Below are 27,021 nucleotides of genomic sequence, written 5' to 3'. Positions count from 1 at the left end.
AAGAGAGAGAGAGAGAGAGAGAGAGAGAGAGAGAGAGAGAGAGAGAGAGAGAGAGAGAGAGGTGTGTGTGTGTGACACAGCTGTGTGATATAGCTGGGTAGATTCCACAAGCACTGAGAGCATGAAGCTGAGGTTGCCCTGGGCTTTGGGTGTGGTTTGGCCCTAGGTGATTGTGTGAAGGTGGGGTTTCTCAAGCTGTGGGGCTGCAGACAAGGGGCTGGTGGTGGGCTAGACATGGGCTATGGATAAGAAACTCACAGTGGTCTAGCCGTAGGATGCAGTGCCTGAGGACAGAGATAGATGCAGTGAGGACAGGACTCCTGGGTGCAAAGTGTGAAGATGTGACTCTCTATGGCAGAGGTCTATTTAGGCAATAAACTGATCACCTTTAATAAGAAAAGAAAATAACTTTGCCACTTGGCTCAAATCCAGTAGTGGCTGGCACTGTAGGAAAATAAGAGCTGCATTTTTTTTTCTTTTTTCTTTTTTTTTTTTTTGCCAGTCCTGGGCTTGAGCTCAGGGCCTGAGCACTGTCCTTGGACTTTCTCAAGGCTAGAGCTGTACCACTTGAGCCTCAGCACCACTTCCGGCTTTTTTCTATGTATGTGGTACCGAGGAATTGAACCCGGGTCTTCATGCATGCTAGGCAAGCATGTTAACCACTAGGCCAAACTCCCGGCCCAAGAGCTGCATTTTTTTTTGCTGGTCCTGGGGCTTAAAATCAGGGCCTGGGCTCTGTACCTGAGCCTCTTTGTGCTCAAGGCTACCACTTTGAGCCACAGAGCCACTTCCAGTCTTATCTGTCTATGTGGTACTGAGGAATTGAACCCAGGGCTTCATGAATTCTAGGCAAGCACTCTACCACAAAGCCACATTCCAACCTACATTTTGTTTTTGCTTATTTTTATTCCAGTTCAAAAGCCTGAGGCTGTTTTTTAGGCCCAGAAAATTTCTATTTATTTTAGTTACTCCTGGGGCTTGAGCTTTCTTGAAGCTAGTGCTCTACCACTTGAGCCACAGCACAATTTAGTGCTTTTTCTGTGTATATGGTATTGAGGAATAGAACCCGGGTTTTCATGCATGCTAGGCAAGTGCTCTACCAAACTCCTGGCCCTGAAAATTTCTTTTAGTTGTGGATATTTACCTGACGCATGTCTCAGAAGCTGTAGCTTCCCTGCCTGGGGACATGTCATCTCTGATGCCTTGTGAACTGGTCCTGAGAGGGCCCGTAAGGATTAGCAGCAGGTGGGCACTGTGTATGCTTCTTCCTTCTCTGTGCACATGCTTGTGTGTGTGCACATGGCCACCATGTGGCCTGCTTCCCGGCTTCTCTGGCTGCAGCTGGGGTATGTGCCTCCCAGCCTGGGTCAGCACGGGATCCGTGTTAGAACCACAGCCTACTCAACAGCACCCCGACCCTTCTGCCTGTCCTGGAGACTTGGGAACATGGGTATATGACATGGTGGCTGAGGCCGTTGTTTGCTGCCAGTTTCCTGAGACTGACGTGAGATATAGATTTTCATGGAGACAGGCATGGGGTACATGTTTTCATGAAGAGTTAGAATCACACCCCATCCCAAAGCTCATAAATGCCTACGAGCAGAGCTGCTCTCAGGTGCACTTAGAATTCTGGATGCCCCAAGTGGCCTCACATTTCACATTTCTTCCTCCATTCCATGGCATGTGGTATTTTCTAAATCTCAAGGTTTTAATTTAAAATCCATTTTCTGTGAATTCTCAGATAACTTTTGCTCATTTTCCTGCAGGATAAGCGTTTTCTGTTCTTGGTGCTTGTTTGTGGCAGGAGTTTGCTGGGTACTAAAAAAGACCCCAACCCTAGAGGAAAGCTTCAAATACTTTTCTCCAGTTTGAATTTTTTTGTAATATTCTTTGCCATGTGGAAGGAAAACTTCAACTTTTAGTTGAATTTATAGATCTTTTCCTTTGCATCATGATTACAAGCAGATTTTGTCATTGCATTTTTTCCTGGTTTTGGTTTGAACTCAACGCCTTTTGCTCTCATTTGGCTTACTTGCTCACAGCAGGCACTCTACCACTGGAACCACACCTCCAGATCAGCTTTTTGATGGCTATTTTTGAAATGGAATCTCACAGAATCTTCTTTCTGGATGGCCTTAAGTAGCTACCTGCCAGATCTCAGCTTCCTAAGTAGCAAGGATTATAGGCATGAGACACAGCGGCCTGACTTCTAACCTACTATTTTTTTTAAGTGTTAGCGATATAACCCCAGGATTCAGGCAAGCACTCCCACTACCCTAGCCCACTAAAAACTTTTACTTTTCTTGAGATGGGACCCTGCCAGGTAGCCCAGTTGGCTTTGAATTTATGATCCTCCCAGCATCCCAAGTTCTGGGATTACAGGTATCAACATGACTACTTCTGATTTAAGACTTCGTGCACTGGGCAGTTTCCCTGATGTAGGCTGTAGATTAAGCGCAATCACATTCCAGTACTCTCCCTACCATGCCTTCCAATTGATTCAACACATTTATTGAATGCTCAGTTTTTCTCCCCTGATTTGAAATTTAAAATGTTAATTTGGGGCAATGAAAGACAGTCATATACCTGCCTATTTTATTTAATGTAGTGAAAGAACAGGCTCAAGTGTAGTCTTAAGGAAAGTCATTTGTTCAGCTCACATTTTGAGCCTTCCTCTAGTGAGGAAGGCTGGCCTGTGCCATACCATGACATCCTGTCATGTCATGGGGAGTGGGTCCCCTGTACTGGAGGCCAGTCTTGCTCTTTTACATCACTGTCTGGGGTACTAACTGACCCTCACTTCTAACCATAGTCCTCCCTTCTGAGGACAGCAGACCATGCAGACACCTGCCCCTGCTCCTGACCAGAGCCCATTCCTCCACCAGCACCGGAGGATACACTCAGATCACGTCCAACTGCAGCCATCACCATGGTTTTCAGGCACTGACCCTGGCTGTGTGTGCATGTGTGCAGGTATCAAAGCAAGGTTGTACCACCTGGCCAGCCAGAGCTGACTTGTCCAAGCCTTGTTGTCCCCAGTCTCTGTGAGGGCCTCTGCCCATGCTCTGCAGCCCACCTGTAGCCCCCAGGGCAGAGCTCCCTCCCAGCCAGCTCTGTCCACCCTGCCCCTGTGGGCTGTGAGTCAGCTGTGCCCACATCCTCACTTGGAGTGTGTTGAGTCGGCATCTGTGTATGCTGCATGGAAGAGAAAGAGGCTGAGGGCACAGCAGTGAGATTGCAGTGGCACTTGGTGCACTGGCTCCCAGCAGCTCCCAGGACATGGGGGCAGAGTACACCCCAGCTCCATGTCCTATGGGTGTCCTTGGTGTTGAGCATTCACAGCTTCCTCTACCAACACATTGATGATGTTCCGCCCTCCATCCCCAAGGTCTGTCAACCCTTACTAACAGTGTGTCTGCAGGTCCTCAGAGAGTCAGAGCTTTGGACTCTTTTCATTTTTCCTTTATTGGACTATAACTGAAATACAACTTTCAGTTGAATAGAAGTGTGTCCAGGCCAGTGGCTTTTCCCCTGTGAAGCAATTACCAGAGTAGATATTTCAAACATTTCTGTCACTTTGAAAGTTTCCTTCTCTGCATTATTTCCTGTGACTGTGGAGTTTGGCTTTGGGAGATACACTGAGCTTGTTTTCTGCTTAGGAATGCTATGGATGTCTTTGTATGGTCAGGTGCTTCCATTCCTCTTGAGAATATGCCTACGTGTGTGATTTCTTGGTCAGATAGTATGTTTAACTTCCAAAACCCTCAAACTGTGCTCCTAAGACAGCCTCTTCATCTTAGATTACCAGGAATGCTGTGTATTAGGGTTCTTGGACAGTCAGTCTTTCTAGTCTCAGCCACATTGAATTTATCAACTTGTTATGACATTCTCCCAATCTCATGCTGGTTTCACTGTATTATGCTAATGAATGCGTTTTCTTTAACATTGTATGATGCCAGGTGCCAGGTCGATGTCATTTTACCGTTGTGTATTGATTGTTCTGGGAACTGGTTTATCAGCATCGTGTATGATCAGTTCTGAGGACTCCTTCATACAGGTGTGATCAGTTCTGAGGTGTCCTTGATCCAGGTGTGGTCAGGTATGAGGTGTCCTTTATCCAGGTGTGGTCAGTTATGAGGTGTCCTTGATCCAGGTGTGGTCAGGTATGAGGTGTCCTTGATCCAGGTGTGGTCAGTTATGAGGTGTCCTTTATCAAGGTGTGGTCAGTTATGAGGTGTCCTTGATCCAGGTGTGGTCAGTTATGAGGTGTCCTTGATCCAGGTGTGATCAGTTATGAGGTGTCCTTGATCCAGGTGTGGTCAGTTATGAGGTGTCCTTGATCCAGGTGTGGTCAGTTATGAGGTGTCCTTTATCAAGGTGTGGTCAGTTATGAGGTGTCCTTGATCCAGGTATGGTCAGTTATGAGGTGTCCTTTATCAAGGTGTGGTCAGTTATGAGGTGTCCTTGATCCAGGTATGGTCAGTTATGAGGTGTCCTTTATCCAGGTGTGGTCAGTTATGAGGTGTCCTTGATCCAGGTGTGGTCAGTTATGAGGTGTCCTTTATCAAGGTGTGGTCAGTTCTGAGGTGTCCTTGATCCAGGTATGGTCAGATATGAGGTGTCCTTTATCCAGGTGTGGTCAGTTCTGAGGTGGCCTTTATTCAGGTGTGGTCAGTTCTGAGGTGTCCTTGATCCAGGTGTGGTCAGTTATGAGGTGTCCTTGATCCAGGTGTGGTCAGGTATGAGGTGTCCTTGATCCAGGTGTGGTCAGTTATGAGGTGTCCTTTATCAAGGTGTGGTCAGTTATGAGGTGTCCTTGATCCAGGTGTGGTCAGTTATGAGGTGTCCTTGATCCAGGTGTGATCAGTTATGAGGTGTCCTTGATCCAGGTGTGGTCAGTTATGAGGTGTCCTTTATCCAGGTGTGGTCAGTTATGAGGTGTCCTTGATCCAGGTGTGATCAGTTATGAGGTGTCCTTTACCCAGGTGTGGTCAGTTATGAGGTGTCCTTGATCCAGTTGTGGTCAGTTATGAGGTGTCCTTTATCCAGGTGTGGTCAGTTCTGAGGTATCCTTTATCCAGGTGTGGTCAGTTCTGAGGTGTCCTTGATCCAGGTGTGGTCGGTTCCGAGGTGTCCTTGATCCAGGTGTGGTCAGTTCTGAGGTATCCTTTATCCAGGTGTGGTCAGTTCTGAGGTGTCCTTGATCCAGGTGTGGTCAGTTCTGAGGTATCCTTTATCCAGGTGTGGTCAGTTCTGAGGTGTCCTTTATCCAGGTGTGGTCGGTTCCGAGGTGTCCTTTATCCAGGTGTGGTCAGTTCCGTGGTGTCCTTTATCCAGGTGTGGTCGGTTCCGAGGTGTCCTTTATCCAGGTGTGGTTAGTTATGAGGTGTTTTTTTATTGGGTGCCTCATGAGTTCCCAGCTGTAGTAAACCATGTGGTTTGTTGATTCTAAAGTATTCATCGTTGGCAATAATAAAAAAAAGTTTTCATGCCCAATACTTCCTATCTTGCAGCCACTTGAAGGGCCCTGGAAAGAACACCTCGTAGGACAGAATTCCAGTCCTGGCCCACTGCCTCCTGCTGAGGAACTTGTGGTTTAACCTAGATCTTCTCCCCCTAGGAAGCCTGCCATGGGTGCTGAGAAGTCCAACCCTTCCAAACGGCACCGAGACCGTCTCAATGCCGAGCTGGACCACCTGGCCAGCCTGCTGCCCCTCCCACCGGACATCATCGCCAAGCTGGACAAGCTTTCTGTCCTTCGCCTCAGCGTCAGTTACCTCAGGGTGAAGAGCTTCTTCCAAGGTAGGGTATGTGCAGGGTCTTAGCTGTGGGTGTCCACAGGCTCTCCCCCGGGGTCACCATGGTCAGGAGGGGTGCAGAGGCTCTCCCCCGGGGTCACCATGGTCAGGAGGGGTGTAGAGACTCTCCCCCGTGGTCACCATGGTCAGGAGGTGTGTAGTGGCTCTCCCCTGGGTTCACCATGGTCAGGAGGTGTGTAGAGGATCTCCCCTGGAGTCACCATGGTCAGGAGGTGTGTAGAGGATCTCATCTGGGGTCACCATGGTCAGGAGGTGTGTAGAGGCTCTCCCCTGGGTTCACCATGGTCAGGAGGGGTGTAGAGACTCTCCCCCGGGGTCACCATGGTCAGGAGGTGTGTAGTGGCTCTCCCCTGGGTTCACCATGGTCAGGAGGTGTGTAGAGGATCTCCCCTGGGGTCACCATGGTCAGGAGGTGTGTAGAGGATCTCATCTGGGTTCACCATGGTCAGGAGGTGTGTAGAGGATCTCATCTGGGTTCACCATGGTCAGGAGGTGTGTAGAGGATCTCATCTGGGTTCACCATGGTCAGGAGGTGTGTAGAGGATCTCCCCTGGGTCACCATGGTCAGGAGGTGTGTAGAGGATCTCATCTGGGTTCACCATGGTCAGGAGGTGTGTAGAGGATCTCCCCTGGGGTCACCATGGTCAGGAGGTGTGTAGAGGATCTCATCTGGGTTCACCATGGTCAGGAGGTGTGTAGAGGATCTCATCTGGGTTCACCATGGTCAGGAGGTGTGTAGAGGATCTCATCTGGGTTCACCATGGTCAGGAGGTGTGTAGAGGATCTCATCTGGGTTCACCATGGTCAGGAGGTGTGTAGAGGATCTCATCTGGGTTCACCATGGTCAGGAGGTGTGTAGAGGATCTCATCTGGGGTCACCATGGTCAGGAGGTGTGTAGAGGATCTCATCTGGATTCACCATGGTCAGGAGGTGTGTAGAGGATCTCATCTGGGTTCACCATGGTCAGGAGGTGTGTAGAGGCTCTCATCTGGGTTCACCATGATCTGGAGGTGTGTAGAGGATCTCATCTGGGTTCACCATGGTCAGGAGGTGTGTAGAGGATCTCATCTGGGTTCACCATGGTCAGGAGGTGTGTAGAGGATCTCATCTGGGTTCACCATGGTCAGGAGGTGTGTAGAGGATCTCATCTGGGTTCACCATGGTCAGGAGGTGTGTACAGGATCTCATCTGGGTTCACCATGGTCAGGAGGTGTGTAGAGGATCTCATCTGGGTTCACCATGGTCAGGAGGTGTGTAGAGGGTCTCATCTGGGTTCACCATGGTCAGGAGGTGTGTAGAGGATCTCATCTGGGTTCACCATGGTCAGGAGGTGTGTAGAGGGTCTCATCTGGGTTCACCATGATCAGGAGGTGTGTAGAGGGTCTCATCTGGGTTCACCATGATCAGGAGGTGTGTAGAGGATCTCATCTGGGTTCACCATGGTCAGGAGGTGTGTAGAGGATCTCATCTGGGTTCACCATGGTCAGGAGGTGTGTAGAGGATCTCATCTGGGTTCACCATGGTCAGGAGGTGTGTAGAGGATCTCATCTGGGTTCACCATGGTCAGGAGGTGTGTAGAGGATCTCATCTGGGTTCACCATGGTCAGGAGGTGTGTAGAGGATCTCATCTGGGTTCACCATGGTCAGGAGGTGTGTAGAGGATCTCATCTGGGTTCACCATGGTCAGGAGGTGTGTAGAGGTTCTCATCTGGGTTCACCATGGTCAGGAGGTGTGTAGAGGTTCTCATCTGGGTTCACCATGGTCAGGAGGTGTGTAGAGGATCTCATCTGGGTTCACCATGGTCAGGAGGTGTGTAGAGGTTCTCATCTGGGTTCACCATGGTCAGGAGGTGTGTAGAGGATCTCATCTGGGTTCACCATGATCAGGAGGTGTGTAGAGGTTCTCATCTGGATTCACCATGGTCAGGAGGTGTGTAGAGGATCTCATCTGGGTTCACCATGGTCAGGAGGTGTGTAGAGGATCTCATCTGGATTCACCATGGTCAGGAGGTGTGTAGAGGATCTCATCTGGGTTCACCATGATCAGGAGGTGTGTAGAGGATCTCATCTAGGTTCACCATGGTCAGGAGGTGTGTAGAGGATCTCATCTGGGTTCACCATGATCAGGAGGTGTGTAGAGGGTCTCATCTGGATTCACCATGGTCAGGAGGTGTGTAGAGGATCTCATCTGGGTTCACCATGGTCAGGAGGTGTGTAGAGGATCTCATCTGGGTTCACCATGGTCAGGAGGTGTGTAGAGGATCTCATCTGGGTTCACCATGGTCAGGAGGTGTGTAGAGGTTCTCATCTGGGTTCACCATGGTCAGGAGGTGTGTAGAGGTTCTCATCTGGATTCACCATGGTCAGGAGGTGTGTAGAGGATCTCATCTGGGTTCACCATGGTCAGGAGGTGTGTAGAGGTTCTCATCTGGGTTCACCATGGTCAGGAGGTGTGTAGAGGATCTCATCTGGGTTCACCATGATCAGGAGGTGTGTAGAGGTTCTCATCTGGATTCACCATGGTCAGGAGGTGTGTAGAGGATCTCATCTGGGGTCACCATGGTCAGGAGGTGTGTAGAGGATCTCATCTGGATTCACCATGGTCAGGAGGTGTGTAGAGGATCTCATCTGGGTTCACCATGATCAGGAGGTGTGTAGAGGATCTCATCTAGGTTCACCATGGTCAGGAGGTGTGTAGAGGATCTCATCTGGGTTCACCATGATCAGGAGGTGTGTAGAGGGTCTCATCTGGATTCACCATGGTCAGGAGGTGTGTAGAGGATCTCATCTGGGTTCACCATGGTCAGGAGGTGTGTAGAGGATCTCATCTGGGTTCACCATGGTCAGGAGGTGTGTAGAGGATCTCATCTGGGTTCACCATGGTCAGGAGGTGTGTAGTGGCTCTCTCCTGGGTTCACCATGGTCAGGAGGTGTGTAGAGGATCTCATCTGGGTTCACCATGGTCAGGAGGTGTGTAGTGGCTCTCTCCTGGGTTCACCATGATCAGGAGGTGTGTAGATGATCTCATCTGGGTTCACCATGGTCAGGAGGTGTGTAGAGGATCTCATCTGGGTTCACCATGGTCAGGAGGTGTGTAGAGGATCTCATCTGGGTTCACCATGGTCAGGAGGTGTGTAGAGGATCTCATCTGGGTTCACCATGGTCAGGAGGTGTGTAGAGGATCTGATCTGGGTTCACCATGATCAGGAGGTGTGTAGAGGATCTCATCTGGGTTCACCATGGTCAGGAGGTGTGTAGAGGATCTCATCTGGGTTCACCATGGTCAGGAGGTGTGTAGAGGTTCTCATCTGGGTTCACCATGGTCAGGAGGTGTGTAGAGGTTCTCATCTGGGTTCACCATGGTCAGGAGGTGTGTAGAGGATCTCATCTGGGTTCACCATGGTCAGGAGGTGTGTAGAGGTTCTCATCTGGGTTCACCATGATCAGGAGGTGTGTAGAGGATCTCATCTGGGTTCACCATGGTCAGGAGGTGTGTAGAGGCTCTCACATGGGTCCTCTGTCACTACATTCAAGCCTGCCATGATGGTTGAAGTTGCCACACAGCAGGGCATCCCTGTGGGTTGTGGTCAGTGCCTTCCTTTCAGGTATAGATGGATGTCCTTGGTGTAACTACAATGAAGCAAGGACACTGAGGTACAGAAATGTTTCCTAGGTGAGTGTGATTTTAAGCAGGGGCAGACTGAGGGACAGGGCCTGGGAGAAGAATGGAATGAGAACCCAGGGGTCCATGCAGAAATCTGACCTAGAGACACCCCTGAGACAGTGGAGCTGTGTTGTCTCTGGGAAAGACATCTGGAGTACATTGTGCTTTCTGCATGTTTGCTAGTGTCTCAAAATAAACCACTGAAGACAAAAACAGAAGAGCAATGACAGCAACAAAAAAACTAAGCTAAGGAGTTGTGAAGAAGCAGCCTGTGTGGGGACCTCCTATGGTCTGAAGGAGGTGTGGGGGGTGTAGAGCCCAGGATGGAACATCAGCTGTGCCATTGGCCTGGGTAAAGTAGGTGCTGGTAAATATTTCTAGAGTACGGTAGTGGGGAGGGGAAGTCTAGACTTCTAGAGTATGGTAGTGGGGAGGGGAAGTCTAGACTTCTAGAGTAGGGTAGTGGGGAGGGGAAGTCTAGACTTCTAGAGTAGGGTAGTGGGGAGGGGAAGTCTAGACTTCTGGAGTAGAGTAGTGGGGAGGGGAAGTCTAGACTTCTGGAGTAGGGTAGTGGGGAGGGGAAGTCTAGACTTCTAGAGTAGGGTAGTGGGGAGGGGAAGTCTAGACTTCTGGAGTAGAGTAGTGGGGAGGGGAAGTCTAGACTTCTAGAGTAGGGTAGTGGGGAGGGGAAGTCTAGACTTCTAGAGTAGGGTAGTGGGGAGGGGAAGTCTAGACTTCTAGAGTAGAGTAGTGGGGAGGGGAAGTCTAGACTTCTAGAGTAGGGTAGTGGGGAGGGGAAGTCTAGACTTCTAGAGTAGGGTAGTGGGGAGGGGAAGTCTAGACTTCTGGAGTAGAGTAGTGGGGAGGGGAAGTCTAGACTTCTAGAGTAGCGTAGTGGGGAGGGGAAGTCTAGACTTCTAGAGTATGGTAGTGGGGAGGGGAAGTCTAGACTTCTAGAGTAGAGTAGTGGGGAGGGGAAGTCTAGACTTCTAGAGTAGAGTAGTGGGGAGGGGAAGTCTAGACTTCTAGAGTAGCGTAGTGGGGAGGGGAAGTCTAGACTTCTAGAGTAGGGTAGTGGGGAGGGGAAGTCTAGACTTCTAGAGTAGAGTAGTGGGGAGGGGAAGTCTAGACTTCTAGAGTAGAGTAGTGGGGAGGGGAAGTCTAGACTTCTAGAGTAGGGTAGTGGGGAGGGGAAGTCTAGACTTCTAGAGTAGGGTAGTGGGGAGGGGAAGTCTAGACTTCTAGAGTAGAGTAGTGGGGAGGGGAAGTCTAGACTTCTAGAGTAGGGTAGTGGGGAGGGGAAGTCTAGACTTCTAGAGTAGGGTAGTGGGGAGGGGAAGTCTAGACTTCTGGAGTAGAGTAGTGGGGAGGGGAAGTCTAGACTTCTAGAGTAGCGTAGTGGGGAGGGGAAGTCTAGACTTCTAGAGTATGGTAGTGGGGAGGGGAAGTCTAGACTTCTAGAGTAGAGTAGTGGGGAGGGGAAGTCTAGACTTCTAGAGTAGAGTAGTGGGGAGGGGAAGTCTAGACTTCTAGAGTAGCGTAGTGGGGAGGGGAAGTCTAGACTTCTAGAGTAGGGTAGTGGGGAGGGGAAGTCTAGACTTCTAGAGTAGAGTAGTGGGGAGGGGAAGTCTAGACTTCTAGAGTAGGGTAGTGGGGAGGGGAAGTCTAGACTTCTAGAGTAGGGTAGTGGGGAGGGGAAGTCTAGACTTCTGGAGTAGAGTAGTGGGGAGGGGAAGTCTAGACTTCTAGAGTAGGGTAGTGGGGAGGGGAAGTCTAGACTTCTAGAGTAGCGTAGTGGGGAGGGGAAGTCTAGATTTCTAGAGTATGGTAGTGGGGAGAGGAAGTCTAGACTTCTAGAGTAGCGTAGTGGGGAGGGAAAGTCTAGATTTCTAGAGTATGGTAGTGGGGAGGGGAAGTCTAGACTTCTAGAGTAGGGTAGTGGGGAGGGGAAGTCTAGACTTCTAGAGTAGCGTAGTGGGGAGGGGAAGTCTAGATTTCTAGAGTATGGTAGTGGGGAGGGGAAGTCTAGACTTCTAGAGTAGAGTAGTGGGGAGGGGAAGTCTAGACTTCTAGAGTAGGGTAGTGGGGAGGGGAAGTCTAGACTTCTATTCTAGAGTAGGGTAGTGGGGAGGGGTAGTCTAGACTTCTAGAGTAGAGTAGTGGGGAGGGGAAGTCTAGACTTCTAGAGTAAGGTAGTGGGGAGGGGAAGTCTAGACTTCTAGAGTAGGGTAGTGGGAAGGGAAGTCTAGACTTCTAGAGTAGGGTAGTGGGGAGGGGAAGTCTAGACTTCTAGAGCAGGGTAGTGGGGAGGGGAAGTCTAGACTTCTAGAGTAGGGTAGTGGGAAAGGGAAGTCTAGACTTCTAGAGTAGGGTAGTGGGGAGGGGAAGTCTAGACTTCTAGAGCAGGTTAGTGGGGAGGGGAAGTCTAGACTTCTAGAGTAGGGTAGTGGGGAGGGGAAGTCTAGGCTTCTAGAGCAGGGTAGTCGGGTGGGGAAGTCTAGACTTCTGGAGTAGAGTAGTGGGGAGGGGAAGTCTAGACTTCTAGAGTATGGTAGTGGGGAGGGGAAGTCTAGACTTCTAGAGTAGAGTAGTGGGGAGGGGAAGTCTAGACTTCTAGAGTAGGGTAGTGGGGAGGGGAAGTCTAGACTTCTAGAGTAGGGTAGTGGGGAGAGGTAGTCTAGACTTCTAGAGTAGAGTAGTGGGGAGGGGAAGTCTAGACTTCTAGAGTAGGGTAGTGGGAAGGGAAGTCTAGACTTCTAGAGTAGGGTAGTGGGGAGGGGAAGTCTAGACTTCTAGAGTAGGGTAGTGGGAAAGGGAAGTCTAGACTTCTAGAGTAGGGTAGTGGGGAGGGGAAGTCTAGACTTCTAGAGCAGGGTAGTGGGGAGGGGAAGTCTAGACTTCTAGAGTAGGGTAGTGGGGAGGGGAAGTCTAGGCTTCTAGAGCAGGGTAGTGGGGTGGGGAAGTCTAGACTTCTGGAGTAGAGTAGTGGGGAGGGGAAGTCTAGACTTCTGGAGTAGGGTAGTGGGGAGGGGAAGTCTAGACTTCTAGAGCAGGGTAGTGGGGAGGGGAAGTCTAGACTTTTAGAGCAGGGTAGTGGGGAGGGGAAGTCTAGACTTCTAGAGCAGGGTAGTGGGGTGGGGAAGTCTAGACTTCTGGAGCAGGGTAGTGGGGAGAAGAAGTCTAGGCTTTGAAAGTATGGTAGTGGGGAGGGTAAGTCTAGACTTCTAGAGTAGAGTAGTGGGGAAGGGAAGTCTAGACTTTTAGAGTAGGGTAGTGGGGAGAGGAAGTCCAGACTTCTAGAATAAAGTAGTTTGGAGGGGGAAGTCTACAGGCAGACTGGTGCTGAGAAATGCAGCCCCTTTCCCAGGCAAAGCCAGCAGGTACAACATGAGCAGTTGTACTCATGTCATAAATGCAGTCCTGCGCATTGTCAAGTGGCCCAGGTGGAGGTGTGGACAGTGGTGTCTGGGGACACCAGGACAAGCCAGCCCCGGGCTAGGCTTGCATGTAGCATCTGTAAGGAGAAGGGTTCCATGGAGCAGGAGGAAAGGGCGCCCTGATCCATGGTGTGCAGCCTAGGTAACTCATTGCTAGCTCTTCCTTTGCTCCCACAGTTTTACGTCTTTCCAATGGCATATTTATGCTTTTCTTCTTTTAGCATGTACAAAGGGATTTTATTCTGTTATGTTCATATATACACACATACAGTGAACTTTGATAAAATTCACCCTATTACTAATTTGAGAGGGTAGAACATTATAACCTGATGCACATATATATGTGCAATAAGAAAGCTAGGATGGAGCCTGGAGTTTAGCCTAGTGGTAGAGTGCTTGCTCAGCATGCATGAAGACCTGAGTTTGATTCCTCAGTACCTCATTCAAACAAAAAAAAGCTGGAAGTGGTGCTTTGGTTCAAGTGGTAGAGCTCTAGCCTTGAGAACACCCAAGGATAGTGCTCAGGCAAGCACCAGGACTGGCAAAAATAAAATAAAGTAAAAGAGGAAGGAGGAGGAGGAAGAGGAGCAGAAGAAGCAAGAACCCAGGTGCCCATGACTCAAGCCTGTAATCCTAGCTGAGGAGGAAGAAAGCCAGAATGAGCATTCCAACTTGTCAAGGATCCGCATTTGTCTATATGGAGACCTCCAAAGTCTTCTTTCTCCTTTGGTTGTTTTGAAATGCAGTCCTCTACTGTGCTACGCATTGGAACTACCACCCTGTCTCGAACTCTGTTTTTATATTTATTATCCCTCTTCCTACTACCCTTTCTGTCTTTGAGTGACCTATTCTTTCCTCCCCTTCAGTGTGAGCAAGATGCTTAGCTTCCACAAATCAATGAGAACATGTGCTATTTCTCTTAACATTCTCTAGTTCCACCCATGTTGCTGCAAATGACACAACTTCAGCCTTCTTGCAGTGGAATTATTCTCCACAGTGTTTATGTATACATTTTCTTTTCCATTTATCCATCAGTAAACACTTGGGTAGACTACATATCTTGACTGTTGTGAACATGGAAGAGCAGGTGTCTCTTTGATATGATTATTTTTATTTGTCTGTTAGTATGCCCATGAGTAAGTCACCGGGTCCTGTAATAGTTCTGATTTTAGATTTTTTGCCGGTCCTGGGGCTTGAACTCAGGGCCTGTGCACAGTCCTTGTGCTTTCTCAAGGCTAGAGCTCTACCACTTGAGCCGCAGCACTCCTCTTCCTCCTCCTCCTCCTCTCCCTTCCTCCCCCCCCCCCATTTCTTTCTTCCTTTCCTTGTCTTTCTTTCTTTTCCCGTCCTGGGGCTTGAACCACGGCATCATTTCCAGCTTTTTAATGAATTTGTGACTGAGGAATGGAACCCAGGGTTTTGTGCATGCTAAGCAAGCCCTCTACCTCTAGGCCAGGCTCCTGCTCCGTTTGCTGCATTTCTGTAACGCCTCTGCTGCAGCTGGCTTGGCTGAATGCTGCTTGGGAGCCTCTGGGCTCCCCATGGAGTAGCTGGCTTCACTGGAGCCAGGGCAGAGCTGCCCCTTTCCTGATTTCCTGGCCCCACCAGCAGCAGGGATGGCCAGCACCCCTTCCCTGTCCCAGGAACACCTGCAGGACTGAGGTGCACTGTGCTCAGAATGGATAGGCCCCATAGCACGGGGTCTGCCAGAACCCTACCCTGCAGTGTCTGCTGGGTGTGAAGACGGGAGGGGCTCAGGTGGGCTATGTGGGAAGCTGGCAGCCATTCAGCAGAACATAACTACCCTGTGTTCTTGCCTCTCCTGCTGTGGGTGTGGCAATTTCAATCGCCATGGTGATTCTTCATTTCTGCTGTTGCAAATACACCTCTCCAGGCTGCAGGAAATCAGTGAAGTCTTCCTGGGAAAGTTGGGGGATGGACAGGATGGGGTGCCCCTGAGACCTTCAAAGGTGGCTGTGTTTCTGGATCAGGGGGTCGGCAGACCCTAACTCTCCCCTGTATTTCAGAGTGGGTGAGGCCTGGCAGGGCATAGCAGGCATGGAGCAGGAGTGGCTTGGGCCTTGATGGAGAGCCAAGGAACCGGCCCATTCTGAGTAGATCTCTTCAGTGTTCCTCTCCTCTCTCCCCCCTCCCACCTGGGTTAGGGCAGGGCGAATGCCCTGCTTGGTTGCTCACACCCTGGCCCTGGGTGAGATGGGCTTCTGGTGGGGAGGATTGCGTCAGCCCTGCAGGTAGCTCCGAATGCTTGTGGGCCCAGGCCCGAGCCAGTGGGTTTGGATCCACCCAGCTGGGCTGCAAGCAGTGGCGTGGACGCCTGGCCTCCAGCTGCACCAAGAGCACCTTTCTCTGCCTTTCTCTGGCTCAAGGTGCTGGGGAGGGGGAGTAGGCTGGCCGGAAGGATTTACTGTTGGCTGTGTCCCCTAATGGGTCCTCTCCTGTGTGGTATGGGAACATTTGCTATTAGCCATCCCCTCCTCCTATCCCCAGCCCCCCTCCCACTGTCTCCCTAATGTGTCCTCTGGGGCCTGGTCTGCTCACCAGCCAGCCCACGCCTGTTTGCACGCAATCTGACATCACGTGAGCTGTGGTGTCTGCAAGAGGAAGTGGGCAGAGGGAAGCACGCAATAAGTGCACCAAGGGAGGGTGGAGGTGGTGACGAGTGCACGGGGTGATGAGTGTGGGGGGTGGGTGATGAGTGCACGGGAGAGGGGATGAGTACATGGAGTGGAGGTGATGAGTACATGGAGTGGGGGTGGTGAGTACATGGAGTGGAGGTGATGAGTGCATGGAGTGGAGGTGAGGAGTGCATGGAGTGGAGGTGAGGAGTGCATGGAGTGGAGGTGAGGAGTGCATGGAGTGGGGGTGGTGAGTACATGGAGTGGAGGTGATGAGTGCATGGAGTGGAGGTGATGAGTGCATGGAGTGGAGGTGAGGAGTGCATGGAGTGGAGGTGAGGAGTGCATGGAGTGGGGGTGGTGAGTACATGGAGTGGAGGTGATGAGTACATGGAGTGGGGGTGGTGAGTACATGGAGTGGAGGTGATGAGTGCATGGAGTGGAGGTGATGAGTGCATGGAGTGGAGGTGAGGAGTGCATGGAGTGGAGGTGAGGAGTGCATGAAGTGGGGGTGGTGAGTACATGGAGTGGAGGTGATGAGTGCATGGAGTGGAGGTGATGAGTGCATGGAGTGGAGGTGAGGAGTGCATGGAGTGGAGGTGAGGAGTGCATGGAGTGGGGGTGGTGAGTACATGGAGTGGAGGTGATGAGTGCATGGAGTGGAGGTGATGAGTGCATGGAGTGGAGGTGAGGAGTGCATGGAGTGGAGGTGAGGAGTGCATGGAGTGGGGGTGGTGAGTACATGGAGTGGAGGTGATGAGTACATGGAGTGGGGGTGGTGAGTACATGGAGTGGAGGTGATGAGTGCATGGAGTGGAGGTGATGAGTGCATGGAGTGGAGGTGAGGAGTGCATGGAGTGGAGGTGAGGAGTGCATGGAGTGGGGGTGGTGAGTACATGGAGTGGAGGTGATGAGTGCATGGAGTGGAGGTGATGAGTGCATGGAGTGGAGGTGAGGAGTGCATGGAGTGGAGGTGAGGAGTGCATGGAGTGGGGGTGGTGAGTACATGGAGTGGAGGTGTTGAGTACATGGAGTGGAGGTTGTGAGTACATGGAGTGGAGGTGATGAGTGCATGGAGTGGAGGTGAGGAGTGCATGGAGTGGGGGTGGTGAGTACATGGAGTGGAGGTGTTGAGTACATGGAGTGGAGGTTGTGAGTACATGGAGTGGAGGTGTTGAGTACATGGAGTGGAGGTGAGGAGTGCATGGAGTGGGGGTGGTGAGTACATGGAGTGGAGGTGTTGAGTACATGGAGTGGAGGTTGTGAGTACATGGAGTGGAGGTGGTGAGTGCATGGAGTGGAGGTGATGAGTGCATGGAGTGGAGGTGAGGAGTGCATGGAGTGGAGGTGAGGAGTGCATGGAGTGGGGGTGGTGAGTACATGGAGTGGAGGTGTTGAGTACATGGAGTGGAGGTTGTGAGTACATGGAGTGGAGGTGTTGAGTACATGGAGTGGAGGTGAGGAGTGCATGGAGTGGGGGTGGTGAGTACATGGAGTGGAGGTGTTGAGTACATGGAGTGGAGGTTGTGAGTACATGGAGTGGAGGTGGTGAGTGCATGGAGTGGAGGTGATGAGTGCATGGAGTGGAGGTGAGGAGTGCATGGAGTGGAGGTGGTGAGTACATGGAGTGGAGGTGATGAGTGCATGGAGTGGAGGTGAGGAGTACATGGAGTGGAGGTGGTGAGTGCATCGAGAGGAGGTGATGAGTACATGGAGTGGAGGTGGTGAGTGCATCGCGAGGGAGTGGTGAGTGCATGGAGTGGAGGTGATGAGTACATGGAGTGGAGGTGGTGAGTGCATCGAGAGGGAGTGGTGAGTGCATGGAGTGGAGGCTGTCAGTGCTGGGGTGGAGGGCAGTGAAGACATGGGATGGTGGGTGACGTCCCAGCTCTCCTCCTCTCACCCCTGCTCCTCCACCAGTCCCCTTAGGTCCAGGAAGGTCCACACCACCCCAGCCCACTCAGCACAGCCCCTTGGGGCCGGGGAGGACAGAGCTGGCCAGGGTGGGTGGGAGAGGCTGCCTGGCCAGAGTCTGGGTCTGTGCACGTCTGTCCTGCCCCCACCCCAGTCCTGGCCCTGCAGCCTCCTGCTGGAGGCCATGTGGGTGTGGCCCCTCCATAAGAAGTGCAGGGCAGGGAGGGAAATGGGTACCAAGACATGTGAAAGGGTATCAATGTATGTGAATTAATGCACCTTCTATCTGGCAAATATGTAACCCTTTTACTAATTACAATAAAAAAATTAAAAAAAATAATTTACGAAAAAAAAAAGGGAGAGAAGAAAAAAAAATAGAAGTGCAGGGCACTCAAGACCCTAAGTGGGCGGGAAATCCATCTGCCCAGGCCATGTGGCCTCTGAGGGACTCAGGGCAGCCCAGACCCCTGTCCTGTTTTCCTGGCCTCTCTCAGAACTCCCAGACACTACCTGGGGAAGGAAGTTCTAATGCTTAACTCTGCAACCTCCCCGCAGCTACCCTGATCTGCCAGTGCCTCCACCCAGAGTCTCTGGCTGGTCTGTGCCATGAAGAGAGGCACTGTGAGCTCCCTGCTCCCAGGAGGAGAGGTTAAAATTGAAACCCACCCCTTGTGGTCTCTTCCAGAGACATGACAAAGCTCAGTGTGTCGTAGAGGCTTGTAGACAAGGAGTGCTGTGGGCGCAGCTCAGGCAGCCCGGCTCTGCCCCGGCCTTCCTCAGAATGCTCACAATGCGCCCTTCCCCAGTAAGGACCTACTTTTTGGAAAAGGAAATGGGGCTTTTCCACACTTGGTGCAGTGAGCAGAGCTCCAGTTCTGTTAGCTGTGTGAGTCCAGGGTGATGGCTTCTAAGAGAAAGAGAGAGAGAGAGAGAGAGAGAGAGAGAGAGAGAGAGAGAGAGAGAGAGAGAGAGAGAGAGAGAGAGAGAGAGAGAGAGAGAGAATCTGTACATGGCATCCAAGGGCGACTATGCAGCCCCAGGTGGCCTCCTGGGTCAGGGGAGCCCAGCGCTGACCTTGGGTGACAGTTGTCCTGGCTCACTCTGGAGGGCAGGCCCAAGTATGATGGGACCCCAGAGTGGCAGAGTAGGCAGGGGCCTGGGACCTGCAGTCCTCATAAGCTCCAGGAGTGCCATGCACAACAGAGTGCTGAGAACCCTAGGAAAGGTGGTCGAAACATCTGGTTTCCTGCAGAGGAGCGGACAGGCATCTGTGACATTGCCTGGGAGGCATGGAAGCACAGTGGGGCTCAGACTGTAGAAAGCAGAATAATCCCAAAGTAACCACCACTGGACACCCAGCTCAGCCTGAGTGACACGTCGATACACAAATGTCCTTTAAGCCCTATTTTTATCACTTCTCAGCAACGTCATCCGTTCTTCATAAATGAGGTGGGCTAGGAATAGGATGCCATGGCCCTTGATAAAGGTTTATCGTCTAGACCCAGCTTTCCTGGGTTAGGAATGGAATTATCTGGTTTGGTAGAAGATGCGGGTTTGGGGAGATGGTTGAAGGAGCAGGGGCTCAAGATGCCCCTAACAAATATGGGCAGGCAGTCTGATAAAGTCAAGACAGTGGGCCAGCCACCTATGAGTGGGACGTCCACAATTTGTTCCTTTTGGAGAAAGAGGCTGATGACTCAAATATCACATGTATTTGCACTAGTTTATAGTCTATCTCAACATCAGAATTTCATCTGCTTGGGTAAACAGGACCCCTGAAATCACCAGTAGCTGTTGTGAGACAGAAGGGAGGGGCCTGGTTTCCCAGGTCAGTCTTCTTCCTTGGTAAAGATGAGAGTTTTCGGCAAACCGCCTTCTGAGGATGGACCAGCTCCTTGCCGGGACCCTCCATGGTCCCCACATACCAACGAGGCTGCAGACAGAGTCAAATATCCAGGCAGAGCCCTCCCTGCTGGGTGGGTAGATTTACATCTGTCCAGTGAACTCCAGGAAATGAAAATGAGGTTTTTAATGTGGCCGCCTTTGGTTTCTTCTCTTTTTGTCGTGTTTCTGTCTTTGGGAGGGTGGGGTGGGGCACAGAAATGGAGGGATGAAGAGTGAACAAATGCAGCAATGGTAACCTCTAGACACTTTGTGGAAAATAAACTATACAACTGTGGGTGGAAATGGAGGGAAGGAAGCTGGGAGAGGGCAAAAAAAAAAAAAAAGAACTCTACTCTTTACCGGACTTCTGTAAGCATAAGCCTTCTGTAGATTACCTTATGATAATAATTTTTAAAGTTTTTTTTAAAAGAACTGCATGTGTCTCTCTGGGCTGCAAGGGCTACCCCAGATTGGGGTAGGGCTGAGGAGGCACCGGGAGGCTGCTTGAGGGGCATTCTTGGGGCCTTGCCGGGCACATGAGGACCGGTCCTGCATTTGGCTTGCTCCATGCCAGGGAAGGGCTGGCCTTGGCCCAGCCTGGAAAGGTGACAGATGGGCTGAGTATCCAACAGTGAGCCACAGCCAGGCTGGGAGCCACTGGAGCTCTGGGGTCCTTTGTCCTAGGGCAGAGCTGGCTAGACTTTGTTGAGCCGAGTGGGCTTCGGGTACCACAAGCATTTCCTGGGAATGGAGTTGGGCAAGATGGTGCTCAGGTTAGACCTACTGCCAATTCTTACCACTGCCTCCTCTAACTGGCTGGCTGATTCCTCCTGCTCTGCCCCCCGCCCCGCTCCCCAAGGGCTGACCTGGACCAGCAGAGACCTTGCAGAATAGCGTCATCTTGCCAAATGGCAGGGCAGCCCAGGTTGTTCCAGCGAGAACTCTGGGGAAACAAGGGAAGCATGACTTGGGGGCCTGAGGCTCTAGAAGGGGCTCACCCGCTGTTCTTCTCTGGCAGCCTTGCAGGAGGCACGTGTGTGGCCAGCGGGGACCCTCTCATCTGGAGAAAGCCCTTATGGAGGGCGCCCTGTGCAGGAGGGGCGGCTGCTGCTAGAGGTGAGTGTGTCCATCTGACTGTGACCCCACATTGTGGCACACGTGTGGCTCTCCCTTGAGAGCCACAGGCTCCAGTATGTGTTCAGGAATGGTCCTACAGGTGTTCCCAGATGGCTTAAGCTTGGGTCAGCAGATAGTGGTCAAATTCCCAGGGATGAGGCCCACAGTTTGGGGTAGAGAAATGCCTGTAACTGCAGGACCTACATGCTAAATCTGAACATCTTTCTTTATTTTGCATTTCCTGGTTTTGTTCACCAATGAGAGAATCTAATAAAATAATAAGCCTCTCTGCATGGGTTTGGCCTGGATTGTCTGCTGAGATGGGCTGGCAGACTGGAATTGCACACTGGGTGGGGATGGAAGCTCCGTTGCTGGGGCTTTTCCCCACTTGACAATACCACTGAGATTTTGTTCATTTATTTTTTTTGCTAGTCCTGAGGCTGGAACTCTGGGGCTTGAGCAATCTCCTTGAGTTCCTTTTTCTCAAGGTGAGCATTCTACCACTTGAGCAACAGTGCCACTTCCCATTTTTTCTGTTACTTAATTGGAGATAAGAGTCTCACAGACTTTCTTGCCTGGGCTGGGCTGAATCTCTGCCTGCTCAGTAGCTAGGATTACAGGCGTGAGCCACCAGTGCCTAGCTTGGACACTGAGGTTTTAGAGTGCTGGTCTTTCCCTCAGGCGCTCACTTCAGAGGGAAGATTAAGGCCCGAGGCCTGGCACCAGAGACTGGAAGCCAGTGGGAGCTAGCCTTGGTTTGATGTGGTCAGAGCCATGTAGTAGCCATGGAGCCTGCAGGGCTGTGTCCTTCTGACCCCATTCACACTCTGTTGATTATGAACAAGCCAGGAGCAAGCAGGTTTTCCATCCCTGACTCATTGGCTCTGAGAAAGGACTGGCCTCTAGGAACCACACCTGTTCTGGAATGGCCCTGAAGAAAGCCAAGAGGAGTTCTCCGTAGCCACTGAGAGGCTGAGGCCTCTCAGAGTGAGCCACTTACCCTAGTGTGACTGCTGGTTATGGTGTTAACTTTTTTTTTTTTCCGGGTTGTGGGACTTGATCTCTGGGCCAGGGAGCTGCTCCTGGGCTTTTCAGCTCAAGGCTAGCACTCTACCGCTTTGAGCCAAAGCACCACTTTGGGTTTTCTGGTGGATAATTGGAGATAGGAGTCTCACAGACTTTCGTGCCCTGGCTGGCTTTGAGCCTCGATCCTCAGATCGCAGTCTCCTGAGTAGCTAGGATTTCAGGTGTGAGCCATCAGCACCCAACATGTCTTTTAACTCTTTGACATTTTAACTGCTGGGCTTTTTGGGGTCCCCCCCCATTGTAGCTTGAACTCTGGGCATGGATACTTTCCCTGAGCACTTCAGCTAAAGGCTAACACTCCATCACTTTGAGACACAGCACCATTTTCGGTTTTCTAGTGGTTAATTGGAGATCAGAGTCTCACAGACTTTTGTGCCCTGGCTGGCTTTGAACCTCGATCCTCAGATATCAGCCTCCTGAGTAGCTAGGGTTATAGGCCACCGGAACCCAGCTCTGCTGGGATGTTTTTAACTCTAGAAGAGTTACCAAGCTGTGTTTCAAGGGGCCACGCCATGTCACACTTCACCAGAATGAGTGAGTCCCCGCAGCTTAAGTCCTGTCGTGATCGAGTCATTTTAATATCTGTGAACTGGAATCTCACAATTTCAGTTTGTATTTCCCTCTATGGAAGCCAGACCTCTTGTCACAGAAATAGCTTATTTGTTGTATTTGTTCAGCTGTTCATTTTTTTTTGTTTATATAAAAACAGATTGTTTTTCTGCTGCTGAGTTGAGAGAGTTCTTTCTATATCCTGGACACGTGTCTTTTGTATTTTATAAATCATTTAAGTGATTTGTAAGCTGTTCTCCAGTGTGTGGCTTGTCTTTTCGTTATCTTGACATGGCAGCATGCAGCGTGAAGGTGGTTAATCCTGACTTCGTCCAGTTTATTAGTGTTTAATTTTGAGGAAGATAAGTTTATCTGTGTCTTTTTGTAGGCCAAGACTTTGTATCACATCTGGGAACTCTTAATTATTTCTATCAGTGTTTTATATTTTTTGGTGTTAGGTTTATGCCTAAGTATTTTATCCTATTAGGGTGCAAGCCCCCCAATATTAGGGTCCATGATCAAAGGAACAAGTCTGACACAAAGGCAGAGGTTAGACAGTTTTATTCTGAGCCTCACACTGAGAATCATACTGACCAATCAGGGCCATCTCCAAGATGTGACGGAAGAGGGACCACGCTTAATCTCACAAGCTACGTTTATGGACCACCAGCCAGCCATGTGGTTGGCATGGCCATACACAGGTGGCCAATGGAATCTCAACACATGGGAGTGACGGCTGAGGCAATCACTGACCTATCATCTCTGCAGGCAGCTTCAGGTGCACTGCTCTGAAGGGGAAGGGGCTTTCCTTACCCTGGCAGACAAAGGGGGTGGGGTGGGGGAGGAGCTCTGATAGCTCCACCTGGTCAGGTTGCTCCTGTAATCAGGGAATTTACAGCCCCCAGCTTGATGTTTGGCAAGTCATGAGGACAGGAAATGCCTATAGGAGATGGAAGAGGGGTCTCAAAGGGGTCTCTAGGGGGAAATCTAGAGAGGGGTCCCTTCAATACTTTCCATGGTGTTTTTATTCCATTACATAATTATCCATCTGTAACTAGAGATAGGTCTTTTGTTGTCGCTTTCATGTTTTATTTTGTGGTAGCATGGATTGAAATTAGGGCCTCACGCAAAACAAAAACAAAAAGGAAACTCAGCCTCCTGAGTAGTTAGGATTATAGGTGTGAGCCTCCAGCAATGGCTGAAATTGATTTTTTCCCCTGTTATTTAAATCCTCTGGCTCCTTCTCCTTTGTTGTCCAGCTCATTGCAGAAGCTGGGGCCCCTTGTTCCTCTCCCTGCAGCCTCTCTTCAGTCTCTCCCCACTGGTTTTCTCTCTCAACTGGAAAGACAATGTTTATCTGAGGGTTGCTTCCTCTGCTGCTGCTGCTGCTGCCTCAAAGTTCTGTGCAGCAGGCTTGTAGTCAGCCTACTGTTGGGTGAGAAGGAGAGAAGCGTAAGGATAGGCTGGCCGTGTGTCCCAGCTCTGGTCCTGGTCCCTAGGCCCTCCTGTCAGGCACGATACAAGTTGGCCTTCCGTGCTCTTGGCCTGGCACTCATTGCTTCTGTTAGCAGACTTTGCCCGTCTGTTCACAGTGAGGGGACAGCATAGTGAGTGACATCAGACAAATAGTGAGCAGGAGTGGCGGTGAAAGTTTAGCTTCCACAGCTCTTCAAGGATCACCCTGCCGTCTACCCCCTGCTTATGGGTGAGAAGGCTTGAGGCGTAGCTGTTTCCTCATTATACCTTACGGAGACAGGGCCAGAACCAGACTTGCTGCTGCCTCTCAGGTAGTGGAAGGCTCGCCTGTCGAGGCCTTCAAGGCAGTACCCCACACCAGACCCTGAGCCAAAGGTGCTCTGTTCCACGCTGTCCGGGCCTGGTGGCCGGAAGGGCTGTTCTCGGGCAAGGGGCCCCTGCAGCCCCTTAAATGCTGGGAGGCCTCACACCTCACAGCCTCTGGAGGCTGGGGAGTGGTGACCTGTGCCAGGTCTGGGAGCCATATCACCAAGGCCAGAAAGACACAGGAAGCCGTGGGGAGACACCACGACAAGCTGACTATCTGGGCACAGATTCCCTCATGGAGCCAGTGGACTTGGGGGCTTTCCTCCAGGCCTTCACACAGAATACAAAATGGAGCCTGATCTAAGGCTCAGAGGCAAGAGACTTAGATTATTTGGCCTAAAGGGCTGGTTGTGCTGAGGTGACTAGGGTATCTTCCTGAGGGCCTGGCTGCTGACAAATGTCAGCATCAAATCACAGTCACTACAGGAAGCCCTAGGCCAGAGCGATCCAGAAATGCACATAGGGACACATGGAATCCCATTCCAATGTTTCTAGAGGCATAGGACCCTTGGGTAAGGTGCTGGTACTCTGCCCGCAAGGGTAAGGTATCTAGGTGGCTGGGCAGGACCCTGGACAGCACAACGGTGGGTGCAGGATCCTAGCTGCAGGGTCATAGCTCCCCCCTCCTTCAGGATGCTGATTCTTCACTGCTTTGTGACTCTGAGGACTCACCACTCAGAGATGCAGGCACAGAGGTGTCCCACCTGAGATGCACAGACACTCCCTGAGCTTAACACCCAACCCTGAAGTCAATACCACTGTATTCATAAAGAAAGAAGCCACTAAAGTCACAAACGCAGGAGAAAGCAGCGTGGGGGAAAAAACAGAGACATAGAATGAGAAAACTGAAAGATAACACAGCCATCCTTGAGTTCTGCAGAGACAAATAGAACCCAGAACCAAATTCACTCTGATTCTAGCTACTGAGGCTAGAGATCTGAGGATCCAGCTTAGGAGCCAACCCAGGCAGAAAAATCTGTGTGACTCTTACCTCCATTAACCATCATAAAGCCAGAGGAGTTACCATGGTTCAACTTGTGGAGCACAAGCCTCGGGGAAAATGCCAAGCAAGTGTGGGGAGTCACTGAGTACCAACACATAAAAGAGATGGGGTCAGAGGGAAAGAGGGAAAAGAAAGGAAGAGGGAAAGGGAGAGAGAGAGAAGGAGCGGAAATGTGGAATGATAAAATGCTGTGTGTTGGGGGGGATTCAGATGAAGATAGTGCAGCAGTTAAACCGGTCAGAACATCTAATAATGTGGTAAAAGGGTTGGACGTTTAAGATGGAACAGTCTAAGAGAAAAGGGAGAGGGGAGAACAATGAGTAAAGGAAGTCAGGAAATTTTCTGTCTTGATACATCCCCAACTCTGTCATCAGAGCTCCTGAAAGACCTAAGGGCCCCCTGGAGCTAAGGGATAAGTTTCTTATGGAAAGGTGTCGTGGGGAGGTGTGCAAGTCCCTCCAAGTACGAGAGGACCCTAACGTTTCCAGAGGGACCGGGACCAAGGTTCAGACCGCTGCACTCAAGGCTACCAGTCCTGCATGGAAGGAAGGTAGCTTCCCCCAGGGTCTCCTCCTCCACAGTATAAGATACTTCTAGACGTCCTGGGACTCGGGCTTGCTTTCTCTAGAGATTTCTCCCGAGAGGATTTCTCCAGCAAAGCCATGTTTCCCGGTCCCTGGGATAAGGCTGAGGCCAGAACAGAGGATCCCTGAGACCAGGCCCTTTCTGGTCTGGGCATGAGCAAGTGGAGTGTATGTTCTCCTGGGGCATGGACCCCTGTGCTCAGAGGGTGGCACGGATAGGGTGGCATGTGGAAGACACTGGGCTACAACTTCCTGTCTTTGGCTCTTGGGTGGAAGGGGTACATTGCCCCGCAGAATTGTGGAGCGGTCCCCTGAGGCCTTCTTGAGCTTGCCCTTGCTCTGCTGCTCTGGGGCTTTCAGTGGACAGGTGTTGCATATACTTGCTCCATCTTCTGGCTGAGGGCCTCCTGCTTTCTCCTGAGTCTTTCAGCCCAGAGAAAACCCTACTCCATGTGTCCCTGTGTGTTGTGGCCAACTGTTGGGCATAGTGTTCGCCCATCTTTTTTGCCAGTCCTGGGGCTTGAACTCAGGGCCTGAGCACTTTCCTTGGGCTTTCTTCAAGGCCAGCGCTCTACCACTTGAGCTACAGCACCACTTCCTGCTTTTTTCAGAGTATGTGGTACTGAGGAATCAAACCCAGAGGGTCATGCATGCTAGGCAAGCACTCTACCACCAGGCCAAACTCCTGGCCCCTCCCCCATGCTATTGGAGAGACATTTTTCCCCTCAAGGGTTATATCTGTGTAAGCAGTGATTGGGATGAAGATGATGGCCTGGCTTAGCAGTTGGTCTGTGAGTGGACACAGAGAGGGGAAATATCCTTCAACTGGAGCCATGCCGGGCTAGGAAGGGGGCACGCTCTGCCAGCCCTGCTGGTTGAAGGGCTCCACTCTTGGCCCCAGTCAGTGGGGAGGCTAGGTGTTTGGGGCTGGGATAGCCCTCTTTGGCTTTTGACCTCTCTGGGTTCCCCACTACCATCCTGGCTGTCTACCACTAGCTGCTGACTTTCTACTGTTGGCCTCCGACCATGAGCTCCTGACCAGTGAGTGAGCTTGGCACACTGGGCCCCAGGCGTGCCACAGTGATGACCCACATGTCCAGCCCTGTCCCGGGGCTGGTGGGGCACAGGCGCTGCCCTCACGGAAATGCAGCGACTGGGCCCAGTGATTCCACTGAGTCCTGATGCTAACCGGTGTGGTGACTGTTGAAGCCGCAGCACTATCATCTGTGAGGCTCAGCTTCACCATGTCTGCTCTGGATCATGGCACACTCTGTCAGGGCCCCAGCTCAACATTAGCACCTTTGCCAGAATGACAGCGCTAACGTCTCAGCTGGGAGAACAATCAGGCAGACCTGGGCACTGCCCTGTCCAGAGATGGCCAAGCCGACCCGGGCACTCCCCCGGCTAGAACTGACCAGGCAGACCTGGGCATTCCTCGGCCAGAACTGAGCACCGGTGGCTAGGTCTCATGCAGCTTCCAGGCCAG

General features: G+C 51.3%; 1 protein-coding gene across 1 annotated transcript in view; it reads left to right on the top strand.

Moving 5' to 3' along the window:
- Nucleotides 1-27,021, top strand: part of Ahrr (aryl hydrocarbon receptor repressor) — a 60,358-nt gene that overhangs the window by 667 nt on the left and 32,670 nt on the right. Inside the window, 2 exon segments of the mRNA XM_090331195.1 lie at nt 5,621-5,802; nt 20,374-20,471. Of these exon segments, the coding sequence (XP_090187321.1) occupies nt 5,621-5,802; nt 20,374-20,471 (280 nt within the window).

This window comes from Megascapheus bottae, chromosome 4 (assembly GCF_031878675.1).
Source record: "Megascapheus bottae isolate mThoBot1 chromosome 4, mThoBot2.hap1, whole genome shotgun sequence".
NCBI classification, from domain to species: Eukaryota; Metazoa; Chordata; class Mammalia; order Rodentia; family Geomyidae; genus Megascapheus; species Megascapheus bottae.
This window is presented reverse-complemented; position numbering and strand designations above follow the sequence as displayed.